This window comes from Bos mutus, chromosome 17, assembly GCF_027580195.1.
Source record: "Bos mutus isolate GX-2022 chromosome 17, NWIPB_WYAK_1.1, whole genome shotgun sequence".
NCBI classification, from domain to species: domain Eukaryota; kingdom Metazoa; phylum Chordata; class Mammalia; order Artiodactyla; family Bovidae; genus Bos; species Bos mutus.
Window position 1 is genome coordinate 14,733,207 of NC_091633.1, and position 15,763 is coordinate 14,748,969.

Consider the following 15,763-nt stretch of genomic DNA (forward strand, 5'->3'; position numbering starts at 1 on the left):
TTTAGTATACACACTGCATGCCCAGCTATCTTTCCTTCTCTACTATGGTTTGGGATCACCTGCGTCCTCTACCCCCTGTCATAAATGGGAAGATGGGAGCAGCGATGTCATCATGGGTCCCCTGAGTCACTGAGACAGGTAAGACAAGGAAGAGGAGACAGGATGCCAGAAAAGAGCTCCCAGGAGCCAGCCCATCAACTCACCCTCAGCCTGCTGATGAACACGCCAGCATCCTCCACCGAGAGCTTGCCCTTCTGCGTCATGATGCGCTGGATGGCTTTGAGGACATCGGCCGCCATGGTGACATCCCCACACACGTAGATGTGGCCCCCTTGCTCCTTCAGGGCTCGATACACGGATTCTGCCAGCTGCTCTTGTAGGATGTCTTGCACGTATTTCTGCGGGGTGTTGGAGGTGGGGTGGGGAGTGGGAGGACTGGTGAGGAGGAGCCAGGCTGTGGAGCTCACCCCTCTCCCCCACCACCCTGGGAACAGAGCCTGACCCAGGCGCTTGGGGGCAGGTCTGTGTTTTGTGCAGAGATGCAGGGGACTGGGAAGAGTGAAGCAGGGGAAGAGGGACCGTCCATCTGAAGAGTGATGAGCCACGCCTCTGCTCTGCAGCTCGCCTCCGCTGAGGACCCTGGAGGGAGCCATGCCGCCCACGCCCAGAGCTGTCCGCCAGAGGCGTAAGAGTGGGGTGTTCTCTACCAGCTCCTCTCTCCCATGGCCAGTAGTCACCCCGGGGCTGTTTACACCCGTTCACCTCTAGGTGTGGGGCTGGTACTGCAGGCATCCTATGCCCGGGTGCTGGAGAAGCCCCAGACAGACAGCAGGAGATGGGGGAGGGGCTCGCAGGTGACACCCGAGCAAAGCCAGCTGCTGCAGGAATTGCTGGGATAAATGGTGGGCTAAGGGAATACCGGGTGGGCACAAGGGGTGTCCAGTGCAGCCTCTAGAGAATTTTCTGGGTTGTTCAGGAAGCTTCCCCGAGGCAAGCCTGGTGTTCAGCTGGTACTTTTAGGCACGACCGTGCCAGCTGCTGAGACACTGATGAACTCTCATGCCAGGTGTCCAGTAGCTGCTGCCCGGACCCTCTGGGTATCCCCTTCCACGGCTGTCCTGGGTCCTTTCCTGGGATTCCCCGGGGGTCCAGTTGAAGTTCCCCAAGATCCAGCAGGGATGTGCCCCTGTCTTGTAGCCCGTGTCCACTCTGACTTGGAGTGCCTCTTATGGGTTGTTTTTTATTTGGGGGGGGGTGCTGTTTAACTTTAAAAAAATTTGTATTTAATTATTTTAAAAGTTTAGTTTTTGGCTCTGAGGCATGTGGGATCTTAGTTCCCTGACCAGGGATTGAACCTGTGTCCCCTGCATTGAAAGCACGGAGTCTTAACCACTGGACCACCAGGGAAGTCCCTTTTAATTCATTTTGTAAATATTTTTATTGTGATAAAATACACATAATGTAAAATGCAGGTGTGTTTTAAAGTGTGCAGCCCGACGCAGTGGGATTGAGCACATTCGTGGTATTGAACAACCACCCAAGCTTTCCTTCTGCCCCAGAAGGATACCCTGTACCCATAAGTGTCACTCCCCATTCCCCACTTCCCACAGCCCCTGGGGACCACAAATCAGCCTCTGTCTCTATGGATCTGGATGTTCTGGATATTTCATGTAAGCAGCATGACAGAGTATGGGCTGTTAAATATTTTAGGTGGCATGTTTATGCTCCATGCTTCCTGAAGTTCAGAGCAATGTCACGGTGGAGAGTTCAGAAGGGGTGAGGGTGTTCGGGAGCAGGGTGTGCGTGCACACGTGTGTGACGGGCTGGGGCTTACCTTTGGTTTGTCTGGCTCCCGGGAGTAGGCTGTGTACAGCTCTCTGAAGACCCCCTTGCTCTTGGCCTGCAGGGTCTCCTCCCTGTAGATGTGGTCTATCTTGGACTGCCGGCACCCGAAGACCAGGACCATGGGGCAGGGGCTCATTCCTGGGGACAGGGAAACCTGTCACCGACAGCTCTGATGCCCAATGTGGGGGCGCCAGGGTGCTGGGAACCTTAGCACGTGTGACAGGGGCAGAGGTGTGCGGACACTGGGGCAGGGGGTGTGTGTTCTGTCTCTCTCACACACACATGCACACACTGAGGGAGGTAGGTGACGTGTGTTCAGGCTTCAGCAGACCTCTTTTCTCTGGGTCTCAATCGTTCCTCTGCCCCTCCCCCACACTGGTAGCACCAAACCCCCGGACTTGGAAGCTAGACTGCCTGGGTTCAAATCCCAGCTCTGTGTGATGCCAAGGGACGAACTTTCTATGTCTCCGTGTCGCCATGTGAAAAATGGAAGTAATAACAGCATCCAACCTCATAGGGTTATTTTAAGAAGCAAATGTACATTAGACCCCTGCCCAGTACATAGTGAAGTCCCTTGGTATCCCAGGGGGTCACTTCCAGGACCCACCCCGATACCAAAATCCACTGATGCTCAATGCTATAGTTGGTCCCCTGAACCCGCTGGTCCTCTGTATCTGTGGTTCCACATCCACATTCCACATCCAGCTGGCCTCGGATGGTATATACGGATTTAATGAAAAAAATTTTCATGAAAGTTGACCCACGCAATTCCCATGTCTGTCAAGGGTCAATTGTACTTTGTGAATGTATGTTTGCTATTTCACTAGAATGACAATTCCACTGGGCAAGAGTGTGTGTGTTTCCAGTTGTTTCTGTCTTGTTCATTGCTACGCCTCCAGCACCTACAATAGTGTTTGGCATCCATGAGATGCTCAGTAAATCTCCGTTTAATGCATGTCAGAACTGTGGGTTTTGTTTTTCTCCTCTCTCCTCCCAAAGCTGATGTGTTGTGTTTCTCGCACAGCAAACCCTGCACTTCAATAACCGCCTTTGCAACCATCCCAGAAACACACATCCATTGGATAAGGCTTAATGCACACCCCTTCTAGGACTGCGTACATTTTAAGATGGGGGTCCTAGCTTAACAGTCCAAGAAATGTCTTCTGGGGATGGGCTTTCAGGCCTTGCAACAAGTTGTGTGGATGACTTGTTTGGATGGGTCCCTTGAGTTGCCCCATAAACTTCACCTGTGGGTCTGGTTGCTACAGTATTCCCCATCCCTCCCCAGGCAGTGATGCAAAGGAGACAGAACAGGACATGCCTCCTGGCTGCTGGGATACAGGCAGCTCTCCCAGGATCCAGGGGGAGGAAATCATGTGCTTGCTGGACCACAACCCACCTTTGTGTTGGATATCAAATTGCCGCTGCTGCCAGAAGCTCCGGAAGGGGGCGATGCCAGTGCCTGGGCCAACCAGGATACAGGGCACTTGGGGATTTTGGGGCAGGTGGAAGCTGGGCGCTCTGGACAAGGAAGGGAGAGTCAGGAGTCTGGCTGAGTTCAAATCTGATCAAGAACTGTTGGATCTCTGCTGTATACAGCAACAGAGATCCAACAGTTCTTGATCAGATTTGAGCTCAGCAACAGCACTGTGAAACAATTATCTTCCAATAAAAAAATTTAAAAATAAAGAAAAGAAAAACCCTGTTGGATCTTAGGTAAACCAGATGGCTGTCCTGGGTAGAACTACAATGGGACTTAAAGCTCTTCAGCTGGGGTCAGGTGGCCCTTTTCATGGTTGGAAGGTCCCATAAATTTGGAGAATTTCCCCAAACAGGAAATCCTCAGGGTCTGCCTATCGCTCCACTTTCTAATTATCCCCATTGCTGAGCTAAGCCACAAAGGGAATGGGATGGATCAAATACAGGGCTTCCCTACCTCAGCCCTCCTGACATTGGGGGCTGCATAGTTCCCTGTATACAGTCCCACGACCAAGAGATGGGGGCTGTCCTGTGCACTGTAGGATACGGACTAGTGCCCAGGCCTCTATCTATTAGAAGCCAGGAGAACCCTCCAGCTGTGATAGCCAAAAATATCTCCAGACTTTGCCAAGGGCTCCTGGGGGGCAAAATCACCCTTGGCTGAGAACCACTGAATTAACCATCTATGAGATTTTCCAAATCTGGGAGCTGCAAATGTCAGCGTACAAAAGAATCACATGGGGATGTTCAAAGAGGGTGTAGATTGCTGGCAATGCAGTAAGTCTAGGCTCAGGACTCAGCATTTTTGAAGCACCCCAGGGGATTCTGGTGCTGGTGCTATGTGGACGATACCATGACCACTCTACCCTTCACAGCTGAGAAAAATGACTGTCCAAGTCCACGGTTTAGGTAGGGAAGTTATCAGTTGACAAAGCAGGTAAGTACAGAGGGCCTAAGCTCAGGTATATCAATGATTTTTTAATTTTTATGTTTTTAAGGCTATATTCTTCTTATTTGATTGACTGATTATGGTAGGAACACTTAACATGAAACTGATCCTTGTAACGTGTTTTTAAGTGTACAATACAGTACTGTTACCTGAGGGCAGAAATATCCTTTAAAACTGAGTTTGGAAGGGGAAGGTGGTTGACAGGGAGGGCGGTTAAATCTTCCTGGTCACTAAGAAACTGGGAACACATGGGGTGGCCGGCAGGCTTCGGATAGAAATTTTATTGGCCTGAAAATTCCATTAAGGCTGAAAACTGCCTTTGCCTGGTTGTCTGCGGTGGCCCCAGCTAGCACAGGACAAGCACTTGATAAATATCTGTTGCACTGACCTGAATTTGACTAGAGGACTTGCTTAGTTCCTGCTAGGTTGCTCTGCCCCCATGAGCCTGTTGCCTAACAGCTGGGAGTGATGCTGAATGTTGATCTCAGTCCTGCCTGACTCGGCCACCTCTCTAGAACCCTTCCGGCTGGTCCACTGGCCCCACCCACCCCATCTCAGGACCTCAGGATGCAGATTTGGGATGACTGCTTCTCTTTCTTCGTTTGCTACTCACCCTCTCACGAAACAGGGCACCACTTCGTCAGCCTGGATCCGGTTGAGCCAGGAGGAGCACACGCCGTGGTGAATTGGTCCTTCTCCATCTAACAGGATAATCGAGGCGATCTGGCTCATCTACTGTCCCTCACGCTGCCCCATCCCTGGCCTCCCCAATCCTTCAGCACAGAAGGCTCACAGCCCTGATGCCAAGTTTCTGCCTTAGGGGTCCCTGTCTGGATCCCTTGCCCTGATGGCGAAAAGGAAATGGTAAAGCTGGGGTGGGCCCATGGCTGTGAAACCACTGGGTAGGGGCAGGCTGGATTCTAATCCTGTCCACTGCAAGGGCCTCGGTCCATGTGCTCTCTGTGGCCTGCCAGGACCCTGGTCTCAGCACTCTCTCAGGCACCACGTACTTTTTTTCCTTTGGCTGTGCCTCGTGGCTTACAGGAGCTTAGTTCCCCGACCAGGGATTGAACCCAGGCCCCAGCAGTGAAAGCCTACAGTCCCAACCATCCGCCAGGGAATTCCCAGGCACCATGCATTTTCACCTCTTTACCAAGGATGGAAAACACAGGCACAGAGGTCAGGGTATCTGGCTGCCCTCCAACCAGCTGGGTGTCACAGAGCACAGAGCTCCCCTCTCCGAGGGAAGAGAGGGTGGTGGTTTGCTCTAGCTGCCGCCTTGGGGGTACAAAGGGAGGAAGGGAGCCAAGGGCACCTCGGGCTTTGGGAGCAGAGGCTTCCAAAGGCACAGCTCATTTCTTTCCTAATTCTGCACAGAGCTGGCTCTGCCTAAGGGGGCAGTTTTCTGCACTGTTCCTTCTCGCAGTTTTCCTGACCTTGGGCAGGGATGGGTCTCCTCCCCAGGGTTTGGGTCTTGGCAGAGGTTTAGGCAGGTGTTCAGGGGCCCTTGGAAGCAGGGTGGGAAATGCAGAGCCGGGGGCTCTCCCAGCGCCTCTGCCCACCTCGGGTGCGGTAGGAGACGATGGCCACGGTGAGGTGCACCTCGTCGGGGTACATGTCCGGGGAGGAGCTGATGGAGTAGTAGCGAGGCTGCAGCAGGGACAGCTGGGTCAGGAGCAGGGTGGACGGCATCTGGATGGACGGGAACTCCTCCAGCACTTCCACGACGGTGGGGTTCTTGCCCCATTTCCATTCCTCGTACTCCTGCAGACCCTGAACCGCAGACAGGGACAGAAGGGAACTTGCAGCCAGACCCTGGAGCGAACTTTCAAGGCAGGCTCGCTCGCGGAGGTTCAGGGAAGAAGGGAAATTAAAAAGTAGTCATACTTAACTCTTACACAGGAGTTATCCTGTGCCAAGTTTTCACTGTTGCAAGGATATTATGAAATAAGCCTGATTGTCACCCCTATTTTATTGATGGGGAAACTGAGGGATATAGAGATCACACAGCTATGAGGTGGTGGCAAACTTTAGCCCACAAACCACCTGCTCATATGGTCCGTGAACTAAGAGTTGTTTTTATATGTTTTAATGGCTGGAGGTAGAGAATCAAACGAACAATACTATCATCTGATGTGAAGAACTGAATCACTGGAAAAGACCCTGATGCTGGGAAAGATTGAGGGCAGGAGGAGAAGGGGACGGCAGAGGACAAGATGGTTGGGTGGCATCACTGACTCAATGGATATGAGTTTGAGCAAGCTCTGGGAGATAGTGAAGGACAGGGAAGCCTGGTGTGCTGTGGTCCATGGGGTCACAAAGAATTGAACACGACTAAGCGACTGAACAATAATAAGGGTTCCAAAGGAAGGAGAAAAAAGCGTTAGCAATTTCTACTGCCGTCAGAGAACTTAGAGGTTCAATGGGGTCGCTCTTCTGTTCCGTTAGACCTTTGTTAGAAGGAGGGGAGATGGCCAGGTCCAGCCTTGCCTGGAGAATCCCAGGGATGGGGGAGCCTGGTGGGCTGCCGTCTATGGGGTCACACAGAGTCAGACACGACTGAAGTGACTTAGCAGCAGCCGCCAAAATGGATTAGCTAATATGGTGACCTGCAAACTAGACCGTGGCAGCCCTCACTCAAGGCTGCCATCTGCTGAAACACTGCTGCAATAACCATACGGAGAAGTAAAGTTGCTTAGTCACACCCGACCCTTTGCGACCCCATGAACTGTGGCCTGCCAGTCTCCTCTGTCCATGGGATTTTCCAGGCAAGAATCCTGGAGTGGGTTGCCATTTCCTTCTCCAGGGGATCTTCCTAACCCAGGGATCGAACCCAGGTCTCCTGCATTGCAAGCAGATTCCTTACCAGCTGAGCCATGAGGGAACCATAAAATTCTCCAAGGAGCAGGTGGTGGGATTGAATGAGGCCAGGGACCCACCTTGCTGAGGACCAGCAGACGCTGCTTCTCTTTCTCACTGGTGGCCAGGGAGGCAAACTGCTGCAGCTGCAGTGGCGTTGGAGGCGTCGTGATGTCCAGGTAGTACTTGAAGGCCTGGAAGATGGTGCAGGGCGGCAGGCGATGCTCATCGGTCCAGTTACTGATAACCCCTGCAGAGGCACAACAGAGGTGGATGGGTGGGGGAGGGACAGAGTGGGCTCTGAGGGTTTGGGTCCAAGTCAGGGAGGCCAGACCTGCTCCTGGAGCAGAGGATGGGGCCCAAAGAACCGACTACCCCTGAGCCAACTGACCCCTTGGCTGGCCACCTCCGTCCCACATCTAAAGCCAGGTTTCCTGGGGACCCTGTGGTCGCCTCCTGTACGCAAGGGGCATGTCCAAAATCAGCTGAGCAAGCTAGTGCCAGAATTTAAGAGTAAATATTAAAGTAGCATGAGACCGTCCCTTGATATTCTGAGCAATGAGCCACCAACTGAGCACGAGCTATGAGTCCATTTTCCCCTCCGTCTCTCTTCTCGTGGTGTCAGCCTTTCACCCTCTGAGTGGGATTCTAGCATTTAAAATGACAAAAACGCCAAACACTTGCCTAGCCCTCTCTGTGTACCATGTTCGTTTCCTCAGCACTTTCTATTAGCAACTCTCTTAATCCTTGCCACAGTCCTAGGTGGTGGGTGCTATTATTATCTCCATTTTGCAGTTGAGAAAAGGGAAGCACAGAGAGGTTAAGGCATTTGCCCACGGTCACCAGGTGGCACTAGAGGAGATGCAGGAGATGTGGGTTCCATCTCTGGTTTGGGAAGATCCCCGAGAGAAGGGAATGGCAACCCGTCCCACAGTATTCTTGCCTGGAGAATCCCATGGACAGAGGAGGCTGATGGGCTATAGTCTCTCGGGTCACAGAGAGTCAGACACAACCGAGCGACTGAGCTCAACAGCAACAACGCTGCTCAAATCCATAAAGTCAGGCAGTACTGCTCCAGACCATGTTTGAACTACTGCCTCTGTGTACTTTAGTCCAACAGAGGCCCTAAACACAAGCCTCTACTTCATCAGGCGCTCAACTCTAGATATAAAGTACTGTTCCAGTATGGAGGAAGAACTGGCTGGGTTGGATTTCATAAGAGAAGGAGTGTCTCTCCTAAGGGTACCAGCAGGGTTTCAACTACGTACTGTTTTCACACTCTGTGCTGACTTTATGTCCTGCCTCCCTTGTAGAAGAGATGTGTCACTGTATCATGGGCTACCACGTGTGGCCACCGCAGTTCCTTAAGTCCTGAGCTCACTCACAGCTACTGAGATGAAGCATCAGACCCATTTGCCTTGCAAAGTTCTTTAATAGGAATGTCAAGGGTGGCCCCCAAACAGGTTGGGACTTGATCTAATGATATCAGAAATCGGGTTCAATTCCAATGGGCCACCAAGCTTCATTTAGTGCTTTTGGATTCTAAGAGAAGGCAGGAGTGGACTTTAGCTGCTATTCCCTTGGTGGGCGGTGAGGCTGGGGTGATGAAGGAAGTCAGACAAGTAGCCTTTGCTAAGATCGGTGTCTAGCCGATGAAGGAAGGTAAGACTCTTTCCCTCAAGGGTGAACCATCAGTGTCCTGGCTTAAATGGACACTTGCTCAGCTAGTTGGGTCAAGGCTGTTCAGCCATGAGGAAGGGGAGCCTTCGGTCTCATAAGCTGGGGGTGACAGAGACCCACCCTCCTGCCTGGACTGGCAACTGGGCAGAAGAACGGGTTTCCTCTTCCCTGGACACCTGGGACTCCTCGGAGACGGAAAGGGCCCTTGGGAGTGGCTGGGTGGGGTACTAGCTTGGCCATAGTTACCCAAAGCCGTGTTCCGTTCCTCCAGCAGCTCCACCTTCACCAGCTGGTTGGCAGGGGGGGCGTCCTCCAGCCGCTCGATCAGGGCATTCACCAGGTCCTCGTGGTTGCCGGGGAAGACGCCCAGGTGGTCCCCGGGCTGGTACTGCAGCTCCTGACTCCCATTGGTGTGGAGACGCACGAAGATGGTCGATCGACTGGAGGCAAGGGTGGGGGAACAACAGGGTGAGGGTCGCCAGCTTGTGCCCCTTTTCTTTGCCCCTTTGTCTGTCTTTGTGGCTACATCTCCCCTCCTTCCATTCTCCTTGGGGGCTCAGGCCAGACTTCCACCCTCATCAATTCCACAGGGCGGGTTTCAGCAAGGTCACTCATGAGATCCTCTTTGCAAACCCAACAGCCAGCTCCCAGCGCTCACTGTGGTCATCAGAGCAGTACTCGACATGGCTTCTCACGTCTTCCTTCTCAATCCCCTTCTCTTGAGCTCCCCAGGCTCTCCTGGTCTCTTCCCTGGCTGCTCTTCCTCGGTCCCCTTTGTTGGTTCCTTCTCATCTCCCCTAACTCTGGACGGTGGAGCACCCCGAGATTCAGTCCCCAGATCTCTTTGCTTTTCTGCCTTCCTGTCCCTGCTTTCCTTTTCTCCATAGCACTTACCAACCTCCACAGAATGGAGAGTTCACTCCATTCTATGGCATGTGGTCTGTCTCTATGCCTGCCCCTTCCCCATCCCCACCCCGAGGACAATAGAGGGGACTAGGAATCTGTCTAAACTCTAGAGGGCGAGGAACTTGTCTGTTTTCTCCACTGCGCTATTCTAGCACTTAGGACAGTGCATGACACATACTGGATACTCAAGAAATATTTCTCGATTGAAGGAAGCTCAGATCCTCAGGGTTAACCAGCTGCTAGAATAGGCTCTACTTCTGATACCAGATTTCTACCAGGAACCACTAAACCCCACAGGAGCCACGGCAGTGATGGCCCTGTTCTGCGATATTCCACCTCTCCTGGGAATCCCAAGCTCCACCTCCTTTTACAACTGGGATCCTCACCTTGTCCTGGAAAAGGGAAAAAGGCTTGACCTTAAGCTCAGGTTCTTACTATCCCTAGTCCACTGACAGTATAAAGTTTATAGAACAAAGGAGAAAACCCAGAGGGAAACTTGTTTAGGCCTGCCGAGTCATGCCCTTTCCTTCGATAGCTGGATTTCAAGTGCAGGACATCTATGAATGAATCCTTAGAATAGGATTATTCTGGTTCTTTTAAAGTTTTAGTACCAATACACTGCATTTTTATGCCTGAAAACTTTGGGATTGATGACTACACTTGGGTAAATCAAATCTTTTTGTATTCTTGGAGTTAAATTCGCATTTTCAGATCCGCTTTTTCTTCCTTGCCAACTGGTTTTCAGTTGATAGAGACACTTGATATTCAACATGAAGTTTCTACATTCTCCATGGTATGTAAATCAGCACTTGAATAGACCAATGGGACTCGCTATTTGAAGGAGTTTTTGGCACAACCAAAAGTTCTTTTGTGCTGCAAATAGCCACCATTATTAAAAATAGTTGTGCTGGCATCTCTGCTTTTTTGGGTGTATTTTCTTGAAGCATGACACCCCTGTCCTTAGTAGGGTGGGGAACTCGGTGACTGAGCTTGTGAATGATGGTGGTGGGGGTCTGGGCTCCCACTCTCCTTCCCCGGGCAGATTTTGCCCTCCGTGGGGCACTGATCTTATCTATTAAATGGGCTTGCGTGAATGACTCTGCTCTGAGCTCATGCCAATCTATTGGTTCCTGGAGAGCGAGACCTGCCAGCTTCAGGAAGGGAACGAGCAGAGGCCGACAGCCAGCAGGGGGCGCTGTGGGGTTGCGAATTTGGGAGCCTCCAGGGCCAACCACGGGAAGCCTTTGAAAGGCCCACAAATCAATTCCCACTTTCTCCCTGATCATCACGAGTTGTTGTTGTTTTTTTTTTTTTTTCAGAAGTATATTTGCCTCCGTTCCTATGGCTGGTACAAAATAGAAACGTGGAGGCCCCAAACTTGCTGAGCTGGCTTGTGCTCACAGCCTTTTCGCCTAAGTCCTCTTGAACGCAGCTGAGGGTGGTCAGGCAGAGAACGGCCAGGGATAAGAATGGAGCTGGCCTGTGGGCCACGAGGTGGGGGCAGGCTCTGCTGGGAGTCAGACCCCGGACACTGCATGCCTCTGACTGGAGAACCCAGAGCTGAATGGCTGCATGGGACACTTTGCGATCCCCGCCTCGAGGTGCACTGGAGTCAGACCCCGGACACTGCATGCCTCTGACTGGAGAACCCAGAGCTGAATGGCTGCATGGCCCGAGGTCCTTGAAGCTTTGCTGGGAACCGATCCCCGCCTGTGGGCCACGAGGTGGGGGCAGGCTCTGCTGGGAGTTGGACCCCGGACACTGCATGCCTCTGACTGGAGAACCCAGAGCTGAATGGCTGCATGGCCCGAGGTCCATGAAGCTTTGCTGGGAACTGATCCCCCAGTGGGTAGCACTAGCCTGGAGACCTACTGTCTTATATCTCTGTTCTGCTGGGGGTTTCTAAGTATAGGACTTTATAACCTTTTTTTTTTTTTTAAATGCTTGGGATATACATGGGTTGTCAGAAAGTATTAGGGGAAGGACTTCCCTGGAAGTCTAGTGATTAAGATTCCACACTTCTACTGCAGGGGGCATGAGTTCAATCCCTGGTTGGGGAAAGAAGATCCCGCATGCCACGTGGCACGGGCAAAAAAAAAAAAAAAGTCCTTTCCCAAGCTTAAAAAAAAAGTAAATATTTGGAGAAGGGGGTGAAAAAGGTAGCATTGGAAAGGCAACAGCCATTCAAATGCCTGTCTCCTGAGTATGGCCTGTTTGTGATATATTTACATCCACCTACAGTAACATCGCACACACACATACTCACTCATGCACACACACAGTTAGCAATGGTTCAATGACAGGTTCACAGGGGAAAGAACAGTCTGCTAACATCCAGCATTAAAAGTTGGGGGGGGGTGGGAAACAGCTCATGTTCATTCACTTGTCAATGAAAAGAGTAAGCATGGTCTCTTGTGAGCAGTTTGAGGTGATAAGGCTCAGAGCTTCAACGAATTTGTTGACACTTTCTAGGCACTGGTGAGACAGTGATGGATAAAGAAAACACAGGGCCCCATTCTCATTAAGAAGCAACTGAAAAAGATTATGGATGGGGCTAGTGATGTGGATGGGTAGGTGTTGACAGGTTGGGGGCACTAGGCTCAGTGACCAGCAGATAAGGATGGTCAGGAAAGCCTTGCTGGCAATTTGATGTTGGAGCAGAGATCAGAACGATGAGGAGAAGGGGACATGCAAAGATCTGGGGGAAGAGTGTTCCCGAAAGGGGAAGCAATACATGCAAAGGCCCTGAGGTTGGAAAAAGCATGACATGTCTGAGGATGGGAAAGAAGACTGGAGGGTTTGGAAGAGGGGTCAACACAGGGCTGACTGGCACAGGAGGAGGTTAGAGAGCTAGGAAGAGACCAGATCAGGAGGGTCTCATTGTAATCTGTTCAGGCAAGGAGTTTGGAGGTTTCCTGAGATCAGTGGGAAGCCATTGGAGGGTGTGAAGCTGCAGGAGGATGGGCTTCCATTTATGTTCTTAAAAGATTAGTCTGGCTGCTATTTGGAAGATGAATCTTTGAGAGAAAAGGCAAGAAACAAGGAAGACAAGTTAGGTGGCTTTGGGAGGCCCTCAGACCACAGATGATTGTGGCCTTTCTTACGGTGGCAGCTGTAGATCTGAAATGTATTTGAAAGACAAGCCCATGGTATCAGCTGAGAGTTGGATGGATATTAGGAGGGAGACAGAGGAGGCAGAGAGGGAGCCTGAGTTTGGGGCTTACACTGAATGTTGATGTCCTGTGTTAAGCTGGGGAAGGCTGGAAAGAAGTGATTTTATCCAAGAGGAGCTGGGAATTGAGAGTACTCCCATGCAGAACTCTCCATTACAATGTCCCATCTTTCTCTGCTATACCCCAGCACTCAGGCCCTTTCAGCATCTTTGCTCCTACACAGCCCTGTCTGTTCTCTATCTTATCTAAAGCTGACCCTGTGTCTCCCCTCCTCCTCCTGATTCTAGGACTTACACGGCCCATACCCCACCCATTAGCGCTCCACTGTATTCTTTTCTGTATTGTTTGCTAATTGCCGCACATAGGACAGTTTATTTCCTGGCCAGGCAGTGTCGCTTTTCTCTTTAGAGTTGCAAGGATCACCCTCAAAAAGTGGTTTATTTCCTCTTAAGCACTTTGCTTGCTTAAGGGTCTCTTGTTATGGGTGGGAACAGGGTGGGGAGGGTGTTTCATAATATCTTTATGTGGTCTCCTGGCTCAAACATCCTGACTTTGGCTGTGGGCAGGGGAAGATGGGAGAAAGGGTCATACTTTTTTACTCAATCCTTAAACACACACACACACACACACACACACCCCTTATAAAGCTGGAAATGGTAGTAAGGCCTGAAAATAGGTAGTGCTGTGGAGTCTGGTTTTAAAGGGTTAAACACCGAGACCCCATTTGATTCTTTTAAAGCTAATCTGTAACTGATTTTAATACTATCTTCTGGTTACTAACCTTTCTGAAATGCCCTCTTGTAAGTCGCTCAGCACAGAGTCAGCTGCCCTTTCCAGAGGTGGATGGTTTGGTGGGGGTGGAGGGCATTTATTCTGGGACTTGGTCCAACTTAGCATCAAAACATTTGCAAATTACCTTGCTTTTTGTGTACTATGGTTTGGGAGTAACTTTTATGATCTGGTCTTTCATGGTTGGTCGCTGAGAGAAATGTCCAGTAGAGTCTTAGTCCCTTCTTCTCCAATGCCACTGAGATTGTACTTTTCCATGGGACAGAAATGGGGAGTAAGATGTGTATTTCAAATATAGAGTCACTTTCTACTGGGTTGGCCAGAAAGTTCATTCACTTTGGGGCCAACAAATATATCAGAGATTATTATGCTCTGAATATTACATGTGACTAATTCTTCAAATACATTAATTTCCCAATCCATTTCTTGAGCGTTTGAGGGTCTGGGGGAGAACATGTTGACCATATTGACCACTTTATCATATGTTTTACATCCGGGCACACAGAACAGACTTGTGGTTGCCAAGGGGGTGAGGGGTTTGGGGGAGATGGAGCGAGAGGCTGGGGGTCACAGAAGCAGCTTTTATATGTAGAATGGATAAACAAGTTCCTACTGTATGGCACAGAGGATTATATTCAATATCCCGTGATAAACCATAATAGGAAAGAATACTTAAAAAGAATGTGTGTATACATGTATAACTGAAGCACTTTACTGTACAACAGAAATTAATGCAACATTGTAAATCAACTATAGTTTAATTGAAAAAAAAATTTATATCCACATAGAAAGCACACATATTAAAATGTGCAGATGTATGAAGCTGGGGTGGGTAAGGAGTAGTAGCAGAAACAGCATACCCCAGCTGCTTTGTGTGTGTTGTTTTTAATACAGCAGTCTTGTGATGCTGCTGATGCCACAGGTATAGCCATTTGGTGTTCTTGACTTTGGAGTCAGAGAACTGAGTCTGAGTGACCTTAAAAAGGTCACTTGCATTTTCCAATTGTCATTTTTCCTATGTAAAACACGGGTGATAACTACCTATTTCCTGGGCTGTGCCTGCACAGAGAGAACTCAAAACTGTGCTCGGAACACAGAAAATACTAGATAAGTACCAGTTCTCATTTTAGGTAAGGAGACAGGTGTTCTGAAGACCTAAGGGACTTGTCCAAGGTCACATGGCTGGGGGATGGCAGCATTGGGGTAAGAACTCAGAGTTGTCTGGCTCAAGAGGCCACCCTCTGTACCGTGCCACGCAAAGGATGAAGATCTCAAAGGATTTTCATGGGCTAGATTCCATTCAATGGGGATCCAGGCAAAGACTTTCAAAACTGCTAAAAAATGTACTTATACATGGAGTGATGCAGAGATCTGGCTGGATCATTTTGAAAAGACTTCAGGTCTGAGAGCAGAAAGGACATAAGCTTAATGGGAGAGTGGCAGGGCTGTTAGGACAACCCGGGGCTGCTTTAGCAGCTCCTGTCGGGATTGAGGATGGTAACAATAGCCTTGGCGCACGTGGCCGTGATCACAGGACCTCACTGCTCTGTGACCAGGCCTGAGAACGACGCTTCCAGCAGGACAGTGTGTCCTTCTACTACAGCCAACGGTTCGGGAAACCGGGTCTCAGGAGAAACAGCTGGAAGGAACGAGGATCAGGGAGAGTGGCTGCTGTCCTTGGCTACTGGCAGCTCTCTCATTTGGAAGAACTGACTTTGTTCTGGGTGTCACTGGAGAGTGTAACACAGGATCAAAATGGAAGTGCTAGGAACACATGCTTTGGTATAAACAATAGGAAGACAATTTCTAACAACTGGGACCTCAGAACACAGAAGGGGCTGTTTTGTAGGTTCATAAACCTCCTGTCATCCCAAAGGACTTAAAGTAGAGACTGAGCAGGCATTTCTCAGGACATCAGAGAAGAATTATCCGCAAAGAGGAGCTGTCTGGACTAAGCTGTCTGACTAAGGAGCTGTCTGACTAAGGTGCATGTTAGAGTGAATATTAGCAGTTTGACGAAGGTGTGGTCTCTATTAAAAAAAATTCCTCATAAAACATTTCTCTTTCCCCTTTCCACAGAGAT

General features: G+C 50.3%; 1 protein-coding gene across 8 annotated transcripts in view; it reads right to left on the minus strand.

The window, feature by feature from the left end:
- NOS1 (nitric oxide synthase 1) overlaps positions 1-15,763 on the minus strand; it is a 196,462-nt gene that overhangs the window by 9,292 nt on the left and 171,407 nt on the right. For all 8 annotated transcript variants that reach the window (XM_070386107.1, XM_005888305.2, XM_070386103.1 and 5 more), the window contains 7 exons: positions 9,059-9,252; positions 7,213-7,382; positions 5,836-6,046; positions 4,887-4,974; positions 3,245-3,366; positions 1,835-1,983; positions 204-398 (listed from right to left, as the gene is read on the minus strand). In XM_070386107.1, the coding sequence (XP_070242208.1) occupies positions 204-398; positions 1,835-1,983; positions 3,245-3,366; positions 4,887-4,974; positions 5,836-6,046; positions 7,213-7,382; positions 9,059-9,252 (1,129 nt within the window). The remainder of the gene's footprint in view (positions 1-203; positions 399-1,834; positions 1,984-3,244; positions 3,367-4,886; positions 4,975-5,835; positions 6,047-7,212; positions 7,383-9,058; positions 9,253-15,763) is intronic.